The 18793-nt window shown below is 47.2% G+C and overlaps 3 protein-coding genes across 3 annotated transcripts; 2 read left to right on the forward strand and 1 right to left on the reverse strand.

Moving 5' to 3' along the window:
* The first annotated feature begins 36 nt into the window (after positions 1-36).
* On the forward strand, positions 37-12911 carry noc3l (NOC3-like DNA replication regulator). Its single transcript, XM_084343061.1, has 21 exons — positions 37-190; positions 2052-2256; positions 2463-2586; positions 2680-2834; positions 2920-2994; positions 4936-5066; positions 5166-5327; positions 7995-8088; positions 8174-8349; positions 8625-8753; positions 8858-8989; positions 9112-9192; positions 9460-9560; positions 9651-9723; positions 9826-9889; positions 10283-10354; positions 10662-10843; positions 11258-11386; positions 11572-11669; positions 11874-11958; positions 12511-12911. Exons 1-21 carry the CDS (start codon positions 182-184, stop codon positions 12634-12636), a joined length of 2403 nt encoding a protein of 800 aa, XP_084199187.1. The 5' UTR covers positions 37-181; the 3' UTR covers positions 12637-12911.
* Positions 12912-13298: 387 nt separating this feature from the next.
* LOC311250153 (interferon-induced protein with tetratricopeptide repeats 3) lies at positions 13299-16450 on the reverse strand (the record flags this gene model as incomplete). The annotated part of the gene is given in 9 exon segments (XM_084341728.1): positions 13299-13470; positions 15034-15166; positions 15169-15269; positions 15477-15565; positions 15675-15724; positions 15727-15751; positions 15755-15833; positions 15835-16075; positions 16432-16450. Coding segments are annotated over 9 exon segments (909 nt in total).
* Positions 16428-18297, forward strand: ch25h (cholesterol 25-hydroxylase). The gene is made up of 2 exons (XM_084341493.1): positions 16428-16895; positions 17048-18297. Exons 1-2 carry the CDS (start codon positions 16467-16469, stop codon positions 17378-17380), a joined length of 762 nt encoding a protein of 253 aa, XP_084197619.1. The 5' UTR covers positions 16428-16466; the 3' UTR covers positions 17381-18297.
* The last annotated feature ends 496 nt before the right edge of the window (positions 18298-18793 follow it).

Here is an 18793-nt window from a genome sequence, read left to right on the forward strand (position 1 = left end):
AGGAGTTCTGTTCAGTGTTTCCGGGTCATCGAGGTGAAGTCGCTCCTCTGATCAACACGCGTGTGGAAACAAACTGCGGCTCGTCCATCAAAACACACCGACACGTCTGATCACTCACACCGAGGAGAAGTGATTAAACTCGGGCCTGATCTGCGGAGAGAGCCGGCGACTTTGTGCCGCCATGGGTCCGGTGAGTTCACAGCGAACATTATCGCTGTTAAATGAAGGTTTTTCAGAGTGGAGTCTGGTCTGTCCGAGCTTCATGTTCTCTCATCCAACTGCCTCAGCACGAGCAGCAGCTGGTATTTCTTTACTGTCTTCAACCAGACTCCATAGAGAAATCTGCTAATTTAAGATTCCTGTGCTTACAGGGAAACACACTGACTGTGTGGAGAGTCCTCTCAAGCTCTTTCTGCATTAACTGGGTCTGTTGGTCAAATCGGCGTCAGTGTAATTAACCAGGAAGATGTTCTTATGATTTTACACACAGTTAAATAAAGTTAGTTATCTCTGTGTTCGAGCTGCTGGCAGTCGGTCCTGATGCACTCACTGTGTGCACTCTCTCATTTAATGTTTAAAAAACTAACAGGAGACTGGTTCCTTGTTTGTGTACACACACTTGACCAATAAAGCTGATTCTGATTCTGATCAGCTGATTGTATCGACCGCTGATAGTTGATCAATGATCACTGTATCTCTGTGACACGTTGACTGTTACAAACACAATTTAGTTTTATTATGAGCACAAACGACAAACAAGTACACACAAATAGACAACAACGATTTCATTGTCTGTAAACTCTTTCAAAATAAGAGCTCAAGTGTTTGTGTGTGAACTTCAGATAAAATCACTTTAAATCTTTCTTCAGTGTTTGTTTGTCACTCAGGATCGACTTCCTGTTTCTGAAACAGCTGATGTTTCAGAAATCTAACTGCCTTTCTCTCCCTCCCTCCCTCCCTCCCTCCTTCCTTCCTTCTCTCCCTCCTTCTCTCCTTCCCTCCTTCCTTCCTTCTCTCCCTCCCTCCCTCCTTCCTTCCTTCTCTCCCTCCTTCTCTCCTTCCCTCCTTCCTTCTCTCCCTCCCTCCCTCCTTCCTTCCTTCCCTCCCTCCTTCTCTCCCTCCTTCCTTCCTTCTCTCCCTCCTTCCTTCCTTCTCTCCTTCCTTCTCTCCTTCCCTCCCTCCTTCTCTCCCTCCTTCTCTCCTTCCCTCCCTCCTTCTCTCCCTCCTTCCTTCCTTCCTTCCTTCCCTCCCTCCCTCCCTCCTTCCTTCCTTCTCTCCCTCCTACCCTCCTTCTCTCCCTCCTTCTCTCCTTCCCTCCCTCCTTCTCTCCCTCCTTCCTTCCTTCCTTCCCTCCCTCCTTCTCTCCCTCCTTCTCTCCTTCCCTCCTTCCTTCCCTCCTTCCCTCTTCCCCTCCTTCCTTCTCTCCTTCCCTCCTTCCCTCCTCCCCTCCTTCCTTCCCTCCTCCCCTTCTTCCTTCCCTCCTTCCTTCTCTCCTTCCCTCCTTCCTTCTCTCCTTCCCTCCCTCCTTCCTTCCCTCCTTCCTTCTCTCCTTCCCTCCTTCCCTCCTTCCTTCTCTCCTTCCCTCCTTCCTTCCCTCCTTCCTTCTCTCCTTCCCTCCTCCCTCCTTCCTTCCCTCCTTCCCTCTTCCCCTCCTTCCTTCTCTCCTTCCCTCCTTCCTTCTCTCCTCCCCTCCTTCCTTCCCTCCTTCCTTCTCTCCTTCCCTCCTTCCTTCTCTCCTTCCCTCCTTCTCTCCTCCCCTCCTTCCTTCCCTCCTTCCTTCCCTCCTTCCTTCTCTCCTTCCCTCCTTCCTTCTCTCCTTCCCTCCTTCCCTCCTCCCCTCCTTCCTTCCCTCCTCCCCTCCTTCCTTCCCTCCTTCCTTCTCTCCTTCCCTCCTCCCCTCCTTCCTTCCCTCCTTCCTTCCCTCCTTCCTTCTCTCCTTCCCTCCTTCCTTCTCTCCTTCCCTCCTTCCCTCCTCCCCTCCTTCCTTCCCTCCTCCCCTCCTTCCTTCCCTCCTTCCTTCTCTCCTTCCCTCCTTCCCTTCCTCCCTCCAGCCTCGGTCAAAGAAGCGTCGGCCGACGTTCCGCCGCCTGTTGAAGACGAGCGGCGTGAAGCTGGAGAACAAGTTGAAGAACCGTCAGATGAAGCAGCAGAACGTCGCCAAGAAGCAGCGAAAAGAACAGAAGAAGCTGCGAGCGGCTGTGAAGGACGCCGCCACCAGGACGCCGCGCCCACTGGAGACGTACAGGAAGAGACCCGGTGAGAGAGGAGGCTGCTGATTGGAGCAGAAGTCTGGTTGGTGGCCGTCAGCTGGTTGTTGGCGACGAGTCCTGATGTTTGTCCTGAAGCTTCGTCCTTTAAAGGCTGATTAATAATCGCAATGAATGACGCGTCACATTTATTGTTAATGAAGATTCTCCCATGATGCACTGCTCACAGTTGCTTGCGACGATTGTTTCTGACAGAGGAGGAGGAGGACGAGGAGTTTCTGGAGAGTCTGCCCACAGACATGATGGAGGACGAAGACCTGCAGCAGATGACCGCCATGGCTCGACAGGCGTCCTTCATCACCAGAGACCTGTCGTCATGGTAACACAAACACCCCTGATGTAACAGGCGGTCGCTGTTGTTATGTGTTGTTGTGACTGACGTGTGTTTGTTTCATGTGGCGGCGCGTCCCAGCGGGCCGGTGCACAGCGGGAAGAAGAGAAGCTCAGAGGCGGTGCCGAGCTACGAGAAGGTTCCCAGGAAGATGGCGAGGACGGAGGAGAAGGAGGTCATCCACCTGCTGCCAATCAAAGACAAGACCGGAGTCATCCCACAGAGCTACGAGAGAGGTAACGCACACAGTATTGATCCGCTGATTGATCGGATCGGTGACGGAGGGAATGAAAGAGTTAACGTCACCTGTCATGTTTGTAGTCATCAAAAAGCAGCCGGAGGAGGAAGACGAGGAGGAGGAGGAAGCTGCTGACGAGCCGGAGGAGTTTGAGAACGGTACGAATGACCTTTGACCCTGAAACTTAATTTCATGATGAGTCATCAACAAACGATCAATGGACACATGAAGAACATCTTCAGTTATTCTCACTCAAGATTTTTAATATTTATCAGTCAGTCGTCTTTAAACTGGGTTAAATGAACACAACGAGCAGCCGAGTGCAGCGGAGACTGTGAGGACACTGTAAAGACAGAAAGACAGAAATAAATCCAGAGAACGTGAGCAGACGTGCAGCAGAGACTTCTCTGTGCTGGAGGACAGACTGAGGACAGGCTGAGGACAGGCTGAGAACAGGCTGAGGACAGACTAAGGACAGGCTGAGGACAGGCTGACAGACTGAGGACAGGCTGAGGACAGGCTGAGAACAGGCTGAGGACAGACTAAGGACAGGCTGACAGACTGAGGACAGACTGAGGATAGGCTGAGAACAGGCTGAGGACAGGCTGAGGACAGACTGAGGACAGGCTGAGGACAGGCTAAGGACAGGCTGAGGACAGGCTGAGGACAGGCTGACAGACTGAGGACAGGCTGAGGACAGACTGAGGACAGGCTGACAGACTGAGGACAGGCTGAGGACAGGCTGAGGACAGGCTGACAGACTGAGGACAGGCTGAGGACAGACTGAGGACAGGCTGAGGACAGGCTGACAGACTGAGGACAGGCTGAGGACAGGCTGAGGACAGACTAAGGACAGACTGAGGACAGACTGAGGACAGGCTGAGGACAGACTGAGGACAGACTGAGGACAGGCTGTGGACAGGCTGACAGACTGAGGCCAGGCTGAGGACAGGCTGAGGACAGGCTGACAGACTGAGGACAGACTGAGGACAGGCTGACAGACTGAGGACAGACTGAGGACAGGCTGAGGACAGACTGAGGACAGACTGAGGACAGGCTGTGGACAGGCTGACAGACTGAGGCCAGGCTGAGGACAGGCTGACAGACTGAGGACAGGCTGAGGACAGGCTGACAGACTGAGGACAGACTGAGGACAGGCTGACAGACTGAGGACAGGCTGAGGACAGACTGACAGGCTGAGGACAGGCTGAGGACAGGCTGAGGACAGGCTGAGGACAGGCTGAGGACAGGCTGACAGACTGAGGACAGACTGAGGACAGACTGAGGATAGGCTGAGGACAGGCTGAGGACAGGCTGACAGACTGAGGACAGACTGTGGACAGGCTGACAGGCTGAGGACAGACTGAGGACAGGCTGAGGACAGGCTGACAGACTGAGGACAGACTGTGGACAGGCTGACAGACTGAGGACAGACTGTGGACAGGCTGACAGACTGAGGACAGACTGAGGACAGACTGTGGACAGGCTGAGGACAGGCTGAGGACAGGCTGAGGACAGGCTGACAGACTGAGGACAGACTGAGGACAGACTGAGGATAGGCTGAGGACAGGCTGAGGACAGGCTGACAGACTGAGGACAGGCTGAGGACAGGCTGACAGACTGAGGACAGACTGTGGACAGGCTGACAGGCTGAGGACAGGCTGAGGACAGGCTGACAGACTGAGGACAGACTGAGGACAGGCTGACAGACTGAGGACAGACTGAGGACAGACTGAGGACAGACTGAGGACAGGCTGAGGACAGGCTGAGGACAGACTGAGGATGAATATATTCTGTGTTGAACACTTTCATCTCTGCTCATCATTTATAAACTGACAGATTATTGTTGAGCAGCGCTGGTTCTGGTTCTGGTTCTGGTTCCGAACACATCACTCCTGTATGAAGTGAATAGATGTGTCAGTATCTGCAGCGCTGTGATGAACTTTAATCTGAACTCTGTTCTGTGAATGATTCTGATTCTCATTTCTGATCAACGCAGATCATCTTCAGGTCGAATTAACGACCGACAGCAGGTGATTTAGAAACGGATGATGTGTTCTCGCTTTTAGTCTCAGCGTGTCATGTGTCCTCCTGTGCAGAGGGGGAGCCAGAGAGCGCTGCAGCGCTGACAGCAGAGCAGAGAGAGAAGCTCAGAGTTCACAAGATCAGTGAAAAGAAGCTGCACATCGCAGGTCTGGGATCAGCCATCATCTCTAACCCCTACAGCAACGTAAGGCTGGGCCGCTGATTAACAATCAATTACTCAATTATTATTGATTTTATCATCTGCTGAGTGTGTGTGTGTGTGTGTGTGTGTGTGTGTGATCAGATAAAGAGGGTGAAGGAGCTGCGTGGGATGCTGATGGAGTCTGACCCCTGTGTGGCGGTGACGGTCAGGAAGCTGGTGATGGTTTCTCTGATGGAGATCTTTAAAGACATCACCCCCACCTACAGGATACGACCTCTGACCCCTGAAGAGAAGGCCACCAAGGTAACCAGCTGCTGTTTGTGTCTAATCCAGGCTCCAACATGTTTAATCCAGGCTCCAACATGTTTAATCCAGGCTACAACATGTTTAATCCAGGCTACAACATGTTTAATCCAGGTTTAATCCAGGCTACAACATGTTTAATCCAGGTTTAATCCAGGCTACAACATGTTTAATCCAGTATTTTATTAATACTTTATTTGTAGGTTTTCAGTTTTATAGACAAATATCACAAATTATTTTCAAAATAATAAAACACACAAAAACAAAAACAGGTGAAACAACAACAACCCTGCGCTTAAAGCAACACTAGGAATTTTTTCGACCTTATAATAATATTTCTAAACTCAGTTAAGTGGTAGAATAACGGTTAATAGGATGAACGGTGACGCCTCTGCAGCCTGAGGAGGTCGCGCCGGCAGAAACCGCACTGTGTAACTTCCCAGAGCGGGTCAGAACCTACCTGACGTAAAGAAGATTAGTGCGACCTGCTTTACGACACGTGTATTCATCGGTGGATTTAGCCAGCAGCTACTTGGATATTTTCGTAAACCAACGCCATGGCCAAGCCAGCTAAAAACAAGGTGTTGTCTGAGGAGGCGAAGAAAAGAAAAAGAGAAAGTGATATAACATGAGCCGGACACGGATAAATAATGGACCAGCTTACGCTCGGTGGAGCGAGCTGAAAGAACTGATGGCGACCGAGCCTCGATGCTACTGGAGTTGTAAGTCATATATTACATATGTACATATTTATTATCTTACCGACTTTTGCTTTGAGTTGATTTGTTATGTGGTGTTCATTGGGGCTCTATTAGTCCACAGTTTATAACCATAATAAAGCCGGGAGATAAGCTAATGCTGTCCGTTTCGATAGCTTGCTCGTTTTCATGTAGTGACTGTAGACGATGACTAACTTCCTAAAACACTGTGAACGTCTTGTAAAGTTGCAGATTCCTTAGTTCATGCAGATAATCAACATAATTGTTGAACAGTGTGGTCGGGAGGTAACGTCAGGCTATTGTTGTTATCGGTAACGTTAGCATGCTACTTAGCTACTGTTTTGGTTTTTTTGGTTTTTTTCGGGGGTTTTTTTATTGGAGATCAGCATTTCACAAGTATCAATACAAGATATACAGTTATTCACTGCTGTTTTCCACCTTTTTTTATATGGTACATTAGAACAAAGAACCAGAAAATTAACATCCCCAAAGAACAAAGAGGGAGAGGAAAAAATTAAAATAGAAATAAGAAATAAACAAATAAGTAGAAATAAATACAAAGAGAATTAATAAGTAGGTGAAGATAAATAGGTACATAAATAGAAAGAAGAAGAAAAGAAATAAATAAACTAAAATATAATATAAAAGGAGGCGAAAGAGAAAAAATAATAATAATAAATAAAGGATGCCTAGTGTGCTCACTAAAAACTTGATATAATAATAATAAATAAATAAAATTGGATGCATCAAATGATTCAGTTGGGGTCCAGAGAGGTGAGGGTGTTTACATATGTGATGAGAGGCCAAACTGATTAATCCAGGTGTGACTGATCATTGTGACTACTCAGTCACACCTGGATTAATCAGTCTGTCCAATAATGTAAGACAGGAAATAAAGGAGCTGCCTTAAATTCAGGAAGTAGTGGAACTGTGCATAGAGCCCATCCAGGCTACAACATGTTTAATCCAGGTTTAATCCAGGCTACAACATGTTTAATCCACATTTAATCCAGGCTACAACATGTTTAATCCAGGCTACAGCATGTTTAATCCACATTTAATCCAGGCTACAACATGTTTAATCCAGGTTTATTCCAGGCGACAATTTGTTTAATCCAGGTTTAATCCAGGCTACAGCATGTTTAATCCACGTTTAATCCAGGCTACAACATGTTTAATCCAGGCTACAACATGTTTAATCCAGGTTTAATCCAGGTTTAATCCAGGCTACAACATGTTTAATCCAGGTTTAATCCAGGCTACAACATGTTTAATCCAGGTTTAATCCAGGCTACAGCATGTTTAATCCAGGCTACAACATGTTTAATCCAGGCTACAACATGTTTAATCCAGGTTTAATCCAGGCTACAACATGTTTAATCCACGTTTAATCCAGGCTACAGCATGTTTAATCCAGGCTACAACCTGTTTAATCCAGGTTTAATCCAGGCTGCAACCTGTTTAATCCAGGCTACAACATTATTAATCCAGTTTTAATCCAGGCTACAGCATGTTTAATCCAGGCTACAACATGTTTAATCCAGGTTTAATCCAGGCTGCAACCTGTTTAATCCACGTTTAATCCAGGCTACAACATGTTTAATCCAGGCTACAACATTATTAATCCAGTTTTAATCCAGGCTACAGCATGTTTAATCCAGGCTACAACATGTTTAATCCAGGTTTAATCCAGGCTACAGCATGTTTAATCCTGGTTTAATACAGTGTTCAATCCAGTTTTATTTTGCCTTGCTCGTTTATGTAACAGAGTTTTGACGATGGTGACTTGATGTAATCTATTACATATTCACTGTTTTAATACACGTCAGTCTTTAAACTTGTCGTATTCGAAGCTTCAGAAATATAAAATACTCAGAAGCACTTTAGAATCGATTCATAATGTATTTGACATTTCTCGTGTTTGTTTGTTTGTTTGTTTGTTGTGCAGGTAAAGAAGGAGACTCAGCAGCTCAGAGAGTTTGAAGAAGGTTTGGTCAGTCAGTTTAAGTTCTACCTGGAGGACCTGGAGCAGACCATCAAAGGTACACAACCACACAGCAACACACACAAACACACAACACATGATAGCAGAAGATACTAGTCAGCATGTTCACCCTCCATCTTCAGACTGGAAGCAGCAGAAGAAGAAGCGCAGTCAGGCCGTGGGTTTCCAGTCGTACCGCGGCCTCGCTGAAGTTGCCGTTCGTTGCCTGTGTGAGCTGCTGCTCGCTCTGCCTCACTTCAACTTCCACAACAACATCATCGTCGTCCTCGTCCCGCTAATGAACGACCCCGACAAGAAGGTGAGAGCCTGTTCAGTCTGATTGTGATGCGTTCAGGTGTCTGTGTGTTACAGGTGTCAGGGATGTGTTGTGATGTGTTCAGGTGTCTGTGTTACAGGTGTCAAGGATGTGTTGTGATGCGTTCAGGTGTCTGTGTTACAGGTGTCAGGGATGTGTTGTGATGCGTTCAGGTGTCTGTGTTACAGGTGTCAGGGATGTGTTGTGATGCGTTCAGGTGTCTGTGTTACAGGTGTCAGGGATGTGTTGTGATGCGTTCAGGTGTCTGTGTGTTACAGGTGTCAGGGATGTGTTGTGATGCGTTCAGGAAGCTCTTCCAGCAGGACAAAGTGGGCGGGGCTTCGTTAGCCACTGTCAGGGTCATCTCCGGCCTCGTCAAGAGTCTCAACTACAACGTCAGACCAGAGGTAACCAACCAAACACACGACCAGAGATGTCACCGGTCTGGCTGTGATGTCAGACCAACCGCCACAGACTGATGTAATGTGCTGTGACTCCTCCCCCTCCTCAGGTGCTGAAGACCCTGATGAGTCTGAGGATAAAGGAGGTGGAGATGAAAAAGGACCTAGAGGCCACGGCACCAAAGAAGAAGTTCATGAACAACAAAGAGAAGAAGAAGAACCTGTCGCGGATGCAGAGGAAGGTAAACGTCTCTTTAATAACCCTCCACTGAAGCTGTCGATGACCACACGCCTGTCACCTGTACACCTGGGATTAATGTGTGTGTGTGTGTGTGTGTGTGTGTGTGTGTGTGTGTGTGCACAGTGGAAGAAGGCGGAGGAGAAGTTGGAGAAGGAGCTGCTGGAGGCTGAAGCCTCAGAGAGCAAAGAGAGGAAGATCAAACTGGTGAGTCGAAAGCTGAGACCAACATGACAAATATGACAAACAAGAACTCATCATCTTCCTCCTCCTCCTCCTCCTCCTCTTCCTCTTCCTCCCCCTCTTCCTCCTCCTCCTCTTCCTCCTCCTCCTCCTCCTCCTCTTCCTCTTCCTCCCCCTCCCCCTCCTCCCCCTCCTCTTCCTCCTCCTCCTCCTCTTCCTCCTCCTCCTCCTCCTCCCCCTCCCCCCCCTCCCCCTCCTCTTCCTCCTCCTCCTCCTCTTCCTCCTCCTCAGCACACAGAGACTCTGAACATCGTCTTCCTCGTCTACTTCAGGATCTTGAAGAAAGCTCAGAAGTCTGTTCTACTTCCTGCTGTTCTGGAGGGACTGGCCAAGTATGACACACACACACACACACACACACACACACACACACACACACACTGTAGTACTGTGTGACTGACTGTGATGTCACTTCCTGTCAGTTTTGCTCACCTGATCAACCTGGAGTTCTTTGATGACCTGCTCAATGTGCTGCAGAGCCTCATCCAATCAGGAGTGAGTATTTAACTCAACCCCGCCCCTTTTAACAAGCTGCTCTTAGTGACAGAAACTGATTGATTGATTGATTGATTGATTGTCCTGATATGACCTCTGCAGGATCTGACCAATCGGGAGCGTCTCCACTGCATCCAGACCGTCTTCACCATCCTGTCAGGACAAGGTGTGTGTGTGTGTGTGTGTGTGTGTGTGTGTGTGTGTGTGTCTGTCTGTCTGTCTGTCTGTCTGTCTGTCTGTCTGTCTGTCTGTGTGTGTGTGTGTGTGTGTGTGTGTGTGTGTGTCTGTGTGTGTCTGTGTGTGTGTGTGTGTGTGTCTGTCTGTCTGTCTGTGTGTGTGTCTGTCTGTCTGTGTGTGTCTGTGTGTGTCTGTGTGTCTGTCTGTCTGTGTGTGTGTGTGTGTGTGTGTGTGTGTGTGTGTGTGTCTGTCTGTCTGTCTGTCTGTCTGTCTGTCTGTCTGTCTGTCTGTCTGTCTGTCTGTGTGTGTGTGTGTGTGTGTGTGTGTGTGTGTGTCAGCTGACCTGAATCAATAACGTTTCTTCTCGTCTTTATTGTATCAGGTAACGTTCTGAACATCGACCCGCTCAACTTTTACTCTCAGCTCTACAAAATGCTACCGAGGCTCCACGCAGGTCAGACACACTGTGATGTCACTGTACTGATGTTTTTAATGACTTTAGCTTTAACGTATGTTCATACATCTTTGTCTTGTCTTTTAATTTGAGCTTTTCAAACTGACTTTTTTAATCTTCACTCATCAAGTTTATTTCTGTTGTTTGTCGCCACAAATTAAAATCAGTTCATGTTTATTTGTTAAGTTGTTGACAGGATTTAACTTCACAACAAATACATTAATAAATATAAAACTACAAAATGAAACACACACACAAACACACACACATCAGGTTACTGACACTTTAAAGCTGCTGTCTCTCTCAGGGGCGCCCAATGATGACATCATCATTGTGCTGCAGTGCCTGGATGCCATGCTGACCCGCCGCAAGAAGCAGGTGACCCTGCAGAGGGCGATGGCGTTCGTCAAACGACTGAGCACGCTCAGTCTTCATGTGCTGCCCAACGCCACCGTGGGGATCCTCGCCGCCAACAGAGCCGCTATGCACGTGAGTGTGTGCGTGTGTGTGTGTGTGTCTGAAATTATTCTGATAGTCAAGAAACGTCCAGCAGCTGTTCTTCTTAGCCTCGTGCTAACTTAGCTTTAGGTTAACTTAGCCACATGCTAATGTCACAAACTACATTTTAAATATTTACAGCCACTAACTGCTGCATAGCTATCTGACAAAGCTAATCTTAGCATGCTAACACGTCTGAGCTGAAACTCGATGCATGCTGTTTGAAACTAGTGAAGTTTGTGGAGGATTCATGAGTCGGCTGTAAGAGGACGGCCAATAGGAAGCCTCTCTGCAGCCTTCAGCCTCTGCTGTCTGATGGACTGGACCAGTGTGTGACTGATGAAGTACAACATACTGTGTGTGTGTGTGTGTGTCTGTGTGTGTGTCTGTGTGTGTGTGTGTCAGGCCTTCCCAAAGTGTGACTTCCTGTTGGATAACGAAGTTCAGGGCAGCGGCTTCTACCTGCCAGAGCTGGATGAACCCGAACACTGCAACGCCCAGAACACTGCACTGTGGGAGCTACACGCACTCCAGGTACTAATACACACTCCGGGTACTAATACACACACCGGGTACTAATACACACACCGGGTACTAATACACACACCGGGTACTTATACACAATACACACACTGCAGGTACATACAGACACACAAATAAACTGTTACATTGTGTGTGTGTGTGTGTGTGTGCGTGTGTGCGTGTGTGTGTGTGCGCAGAGACACTTCCACCCGGTGGTGCGGCGGCTGGCGGTCCATGTGTGTCAGGGAGCTCCCAGTGAAGGATCGGCAGCGCTCAGTGTGGATCTGAGCCGCAGGTACGAACACCTGGACACCTTAAAGGAGCAGTACACACATTCCACTTCATCTGTAGCCTCATGTTCATGATGAAAGACACCTGAGACATGAGGAGCGTTTGTTTTGATGCAGTGGATCTCCCTGATGATACTGTGTGTGTGTGTGTGTGTGTGTGTGTGTGTGTGTGTGTGTGTGTGTGTGTGTGTGTGTGTGTGTGTCTCCAGGTCTCCAGTGGAGCTGTTTAATGTCTTCAGTGTTAAAGACATGACCTTTAACCCCCCTGTAGCTCCGCCCGGCTCCAAGAAGAAGGTACATAAATCGAACACACAGTCAGTCAATCAACATTTAAAAAGGATCGGTGTGGCTCATTGATCAGTGTGGCTCAGTGATCAGTGTGGCTCATTGATCGGTGTGGCTCAGTGATCGGTGTGGCTCATTGATCGGTGTGGCTCATTGATCGGTGTGGCTCAGTGATCAGTGTGGCTCAGTGATCAGTGTGGCTCATTGATCGGTGTGGCTCAGTGATCGGTGTGGCTCATTGATCGGTGTGGCTCATTGATCGGTGTGGCTCAGTGATCGGTGTGGCTCATTGATCGGTGTGGCTCAGTGATCGGTGTGGCTCATTGATCGGTGTGGCTCATTGATCGGTGTGGCTCATTGATCGGTGTGGCTCAGTGATCGGTGTGGCTCAGTGATCGGTGTGGCTCAGTGATCGGTGTGGCTCAGTGATCGGTGTGGCTCATTGATCGGTGTGGCTCAGTGATCGGTGTGGCTCATTGATCGGTGTGGCTCAGTGATCGGTGTGGCTCATTGATCGGTGTGGCTCATTGAATATTGATTAATCAGGTTTTTGTGTTTCAGGATCGTTTTGTGATCGGAGCGAAGCTGCTGGACGACGAGCTGCAGAGACGAGCTGAGAGCGTCCTGACCGTCACCGAGGAGACGGAGCTGGACTTTAACACAACACACACACACACTGATCACTGACACACACACACACACACACACACACACACACACACACACACACACAGCTGCTTTGTTCGGTCGGAAGAAATTAAAAATAAAAATCTTTTAGAACAAACATTAATGACAGGAAGACCGGCGGTTTGAATGTCACAGAAATAATCAGATTACTTTGTTTTGATATTTCTTCATGTGTTGTTCACAGAATAAACGTGTTTTGTGTTTTATAAGCGAAGAATCAAGTTATTTGTTAAACGGTTGTTTTATATTGAGTCAGTATCGGAGGAAAAGTATCTGATATTAAATGTACTCACGTATCAAAAGTAAAAGTACATAAAGATATTGATACTTTTTATGTGAGGTGATGGATTATCAATATATATATATATATTGATAAAATATTGATCGTATTTTTTTGTCTGAATTGATTAATTTAAAAATCTTCTTCTTTGGCTCCGATGACACGTAATGTAATCTGTAACTAATAACTAAAGTAATCAAATAAATGTAGTGGAGTGGACGTATAAAGTAGCAGAGAATGGAAATACTATATATTATATACTTCTATATAACACATAAGTACCTCAAAACTGTACTTCTGTATTGTACTTGATCATCATCACCACCTTCTTCGTCTTGGTCCAGAGAACAGAAACTCGCTGAGACGTTAAGAACAGAACTCTTCAGTGAACATCCTGATGAAGAGCGTCAGTCTGATGTGTTTCAACCTCTGATGTAAAACGGGCTCTGAAGGTTCCATCAGTGAACATCTGGCCTCCGAACACCTGGACTGAGCTGCTGGTCCTGTTTCTTACTGCTAAAGCTTCACTCAGGTTCTCCTCAGAACCTCCTGTCCTGACGACCAAGAAGAACCTCTGTGTGTGAAAACATCTGCTGCTCTGATTAAACGTCGAAGCTAAAAGGACAGCTGAGGACTACAACTCCCAGTGTGCATGTCGGCAAGAACCATCCAATCAGAGCGCTTCAGATACAGCGGCTGATGATCGATGATACAGTTGTTACCACGTGCAGCTTAATGACTTCACCACAGCTTTCACTGGCTTCATCTCCATGACAACAGCAGCTGAGGCTCCTGGGTAATGTAGTGATAAGATTCAGACCTGCTGATGCTCGCCACAACACTGCTTCCATTCCCACGTCTGGTATCGATGACGTAAAAGAAAACAACAGATCAGTGCAGACACACAACTGTCTCACTCTGCAGTCCTGATGTCACAGTGATGTCACAGTGATGTCACAGTGATGTCACAGTGTAATGTCCAAAAATGACAGGTGTCTGTAATCCTCACAGTCACTGTGATATTCAGGCACACAAAGCTTGACGAGGTTTAGTTTCTCTGCTCGCTCTCATCAGGTGACAGGTGACATAAACCCTCCTTGTGTTTTGGAGACCCAACACAAACTGTTCGTACATCTAGATTTCAGACAAAGTCGATGAAAAGACATACATTTGTGTACATTTGTGTATATTTGTGCCGGAAGGTTCATGAACAGCAGTGGAGGAGGATAATAATCAGACACACAGAGCTGAACGATGACACATCTACTGTACAGAGACCGGATCAAGAAGGAGCTGGTGGAAAGTGAGCGCTTCGTCTCTAATGTTGTGCAGCAGAAGATAGTTTATAGGACATCAGAATAATTTAGACCTGCGTGTGTGTGTGTGTGTGTGTGCTGTGTTTGTTGGCCATCTGAAGTTTCTTGTAGGATGCAGCCAGCTGGTGGTGGACGAAGACGGACTGGTTGTTTCTCTCCAGCGCTCATTTCAGCAGATCAACAGCTCGTCCTCGCCCTGAAACATGGACACGACGTTCTGAGGTCAGAAACAGAAGAAGAAGCTTAGTCCATCCATCAGATCAACCAGGCAGGACCGAGCAGCCGGGTCACTGCAGGGTCACAGCACCGTGAAAAGGCTGAGACGTCCTACGCAGAAGTTTGTGGTTTCCATCTGCAGACTTCATATTTCAGTTGGAGGACGTTGATGCTCAAATTAAAAAACCTGGAGGGAGAAACTGGAAACCAGCTCTTTGTTGTTGTACATCTTCACTATTCATGTCTGTCCCATCTGCCAAATATCAATAATCTTATCATCAGGTCCTTGATTGAGGATTAGACCCGATCAACCTGAACACGAGGCCCTCAAAGATCCCTGTCCAGAAGAAATTCAACTCCCAACTCCTCAGGAAGTTTATCTGGAAACTGTGAGGCAGAAACTGATCAGGATGCTTCTGGACCCTGGAGGGAATATATATCCCGCCCGGCCGGGAAATGTTTTAGCACCGTCCAGGAAAGCTAGAGGACGTGTCTGGAGACAAAGCCGTGTGATGCCGGCCCAGATTAAATGGATCGATGGATAATGAATCAGTACTTTCCTAAACTGAGAGCCCTCAGACTAACCTGAATGCGAAGATATTTGGCGACGCAGCGTGTGACATGAGGGTTGTCGGGGGGATCTTCTCCACCAGTTCGTCAGCCAGTTGTCGTTTCTTGCAGGCGAGCAGCTCCAGAACCAACATCGACAGCAGAACCCATTATCGAGGTTGCTCTCCAGAGCTCTGCGAAGCTGTGTGATGGCCGGAGACTCCTCGTCCTCTGTGGAAGTCTGTAAAACCCTCTGCAGACGAGCCTCCAGTCTGTTCACTGTTAAAACCTTCATCACTGAAACTCACAGAAACACTAAGTCAGCTGATTGGATGATCAACTCAGTAATAAATTAACTCAAAGTGCCTGTTTGAAGCTGTGTGGTTTAACTATCATGTTATTTAGAGAATGGACCGGTTCCTCCCAGCAGAGGGCGATGGCACAGCTGGTGGTCCACTCGCTCAATGGCTCTGGGTTACTCAGATCTCTCAAACTTCAGGTACGTCCGAGCTTCTTCACCATGAACCTCGGGGTGGAGGTCTGAGGGGGAACCAGTGGGATACTGCAGCTGTACGGAGAATGAGGTGATACAGCACTTAGACTGAGAACCTGTAAGTCTATTGATCATAAACTAATACAATACAAACCATCCTGAACTCTGTCCTGTGAATGCAGACCAAGATGTTCTGGACCCTCTGGCAGTAACTGTGGGACTGTGCGTAGTCTCAGTGTAATATTTTAGCCAGGCCAGGTCTCAATACGTCACGATGAGCCGCCGTTCGCTCTCCTCACCGTAACGCTGCCTGGTCTTCTCCTCTGATTGGTTGAGAGTGACCTGCCTCCTCTGGTCGACCCTGAAGATACCTGAGGTAAGACAGATTCTTGAATTTGACATGCTTGTTCACCACACTGTACCTGACATAAGCAAAGACGCTGTAGGACAGAACCGCTGCTGCCGACTGTCCCGGCTGAAGGTCCATGTGGTCCTGGAGGCGAGTGCTAAGGTACTCCAGGTCGACATCTTCCTTCTTCAGATCTGCAGCTGCAGCAGTCTGTGTGAAGAGTGCTGCTGGGATCACTGCAGGTCACAGAGAGAAGGCTGCTGATTGGTTATAACTTCAGACGCAGACCATTGGATTCAGTTTTAGATGAGACAGGAAACAACCACCAGGTCATGTGACTGAGACATAACATCAGTATAAATGCTGGTCATAGTGTTGTTTTGTTTTATTTTGTAATACTGAAGCAAAGTTACCTTCATCTTCTCTGATGAGTCAGATGATGCCTGTGAAGTCCAGCAGGGGTCAGCAGTCCACCACAGAAGAAGAGTGGCATATATCTATAAACAGCTGTGTGTGTGTGTGTGTGTGTCACACATGAGGTTACAGGAAGAGACTCCTTAAAAAGCCGTGATGATAAAAACAGCGCTCACACTCTGAGACTCAACACACATCGACCTGATCAGCCTGATGGCCATGCTGCTGCAGCCTCTCTGGACTTTACTGCGGGGACACTCCTCCCTGCTGCACTCGCCCGTCTTCCCTGTCGTCTTCTCGCTGTCCGTCTACCTGTCCTTCTGCCTGCCCTTCATGCTGCTGGACCTGCTGTCCTCCAGGTGGGCCCTGGTGCGCAGGTACAAGCTGCAGCCTCAGAGCTCCGTCAGCTGGGCCTCTATGTGGAGCTGCCTGGCTCTGACGCTATACAACCACCTGGTCTTCATCTTCCCATTGACGCTAATGCACTGGCACCTGAAGCCGCTCCACCTGCCCAAGGAGTCCCCGGCCCTGCCTCACCTGCTGGCTCAGGTGCTGGTCTGCCTGCTGCTCTTCGACTTCCAGAGCTTCATCTGGCACCTGCTGCACCACAGAGTGCCCTGGCTCTACCAACACTTCCACAAGGTGAGTGGTTCCTTCTGTTCAGTCTGACAGCGTGAGGAGGGAGAGACTGTCTACCGTCAAATTAAGTATCAAAATATTCATTCTCATTCTTGTTTCTACAAAACTCAGTCATGTTGCTGCTCCACCTCATGCTTCTGCTTCTCCTCCACCAGGTGCACCACACCTACACCTCCACCTCGGCCCTCACCACAGAGTACTCTGGGGCCTGGGAGACCCTCAGTCTGGGCTTCTTCGCTGCCGCCAACCCCGTCCTGCTGGGCTGCCACCCGCTCACTGAGCTCGCCTTCTTCCTGCTCAACATCTACCTGTCAGTGGAGGACCACTGCGGCTACGACCTGCCCTGGGCCACCCACCGCCTGGTGCCGCTCGGCCTGTACGGCGGGGCCCGCCACCACGACCTCCACCACCTCAAGTCCAACTACAACTACGCCCCGTACTTCACACACTGGGACAGGCTGGCCGGGACGCTGTGCCAGCACGACTGAACAATTCAGGTTTCCTTTGTGAAACTGTCAGTACGTTTCTGAGCTGACGGAGGCGTTTTAAAACTGACGGAGGCATTTCGAACCAAGCTGAGGTTCTTCAACAGACGTATGTATGATGTATGCATGTAAATATATATGTATTTACTGTGTATTTATTTATTCATGCATTTATTTATGATTAATGAGGCCTGCATGACTGAACTCTGTCCACACTGCAAACAGTTTAGAAACTTAACTGTTTGTTAACGAGTAGATGAAGATGATGTTTAACACGAAGAGAAAACTTGAAGACTTGAAGTTTTATGTTGGTAATATCAGTAATATCATCATTAAATCATTAATATCATCATTAAATGAAGTTCATGTGCAGCTGGGCTGCGTTAGGACGACATGTTAGAGATTAAAGATGACCTTTGAGGCATCAGAACAGTGTTCATATTGAACATCACACAGAACGTTGACCAACATGGTTTTTATTTACATGTGAACTTTAAACAACTCAGTAAAGATTTATGTTGATTCAGAAGATATGTGAGGTTATTAAAGATGGATCAGAGGAAGTGAACTGACTGAGCTGAGTGACGGACTAACGAGTGTTAGTTAACGAGTGTTAGTTAACGAGAGTTAGTTAACGAGTGTTAGTTAACGAGTGTTAGTTAACAATGTTAGTTAACGAGTGTTAGTTAACAATGTTAGTTAACGAGTGTAAGTTAACAATGTTAGTTAACGAGTGTTAGTTAACGAGTGTTAGTTAACAATGTTAGTTAACGAGTGTTAGTTAACAATGTTAGTTAACGAGTGTTAGTTAACAATGTTAGTTAATGAGTGTTAGTTAACAGTGTTAGTTAACGAGTGTTAGTTAACAATGTTAGTTTATGAGTGTTAGTTAACAGTGTTAGCTAACAGTGTTAGTTAACAATGTTAGTTTATGAGTGTTAGTTAACAGTGTTAGCTAACAGTGTTAGTTAACAAGTGTTAGTTAACAATGTTAGTTAATGAGTGTTAGTTAACAGTGTTAGTTAACGAGTGTTAGTTAACAATGTTAGTTTATGAGTGTTAGTTAACAGTGTTAGCTAACAGTGTTAGTTAACAAGTGTTAGTTAACGAGTGTTAGTTAACAATGTTAGTTAATGAGTGTTAGTTAACAGTGTTAGTTAACAATGTTAGTTAACAATGTTAGTTAACGAGTGTACATCAGGAGGTTGATGAGTTTGTTGAGGCGAAAACGTGTTCAGAAAGTTTTAAAGTAAAATGTGACTGAAAATATAAAAACAGTATTTTTATCAGTGAGAATAAATTTTATGAACAAATGAAAAAATGTTTCTTTCTCATTCTGTTTATGGTTCTTCTCTGGTTCTGCTGGTTTTTTCTGGTTCTGCTGGTTCTTTTCTGGTTCTGCTGGTTCTTTTCCAG

Source organism: Pagrus pagrus, assembly GCF_965226575.1.
Source record: "Pagrus pagrus genome assembly, chromosome: 21".
NCBI classification, from domain to species: domain Eukaryota; kingdom Metazoa; phylum Chordata; class Actinopteri; order Spariformes; family Sparidae; genus Pagrus; species Pagrus pagrus.

Coding starts and splice junctions, on each gene's coding strand:
- noc3l (XM_084343061.1), top strand. Junction 10,355..10,661: donor GCTACCGAGGCTCCACGCAG/GTCAGACACACT, acceptor TGTCTCTCTCAG/GGGCGCCCAATGATGACATC. Junction 11,387..11,571: donor GGGAGCTACACGCACTCCAG/GTACTAATACAC, acceptor GTGTGTGCGCAG/AGACACTTCCACCCGGTGGT.
- ch25h (XM_084341493.1), top strand. CDS start 16,467: ATGGCCATGCTGCTGCAGCCTCTCTGGACTTTACTGCGGGGACACTCC. Junction 16,896..17,047: donor TCTACCAACACTTCCACAAG/GTGAGTGGTTCC, acceptor CTCCTCCACCAG/GTGCACCACACCTACACCTC.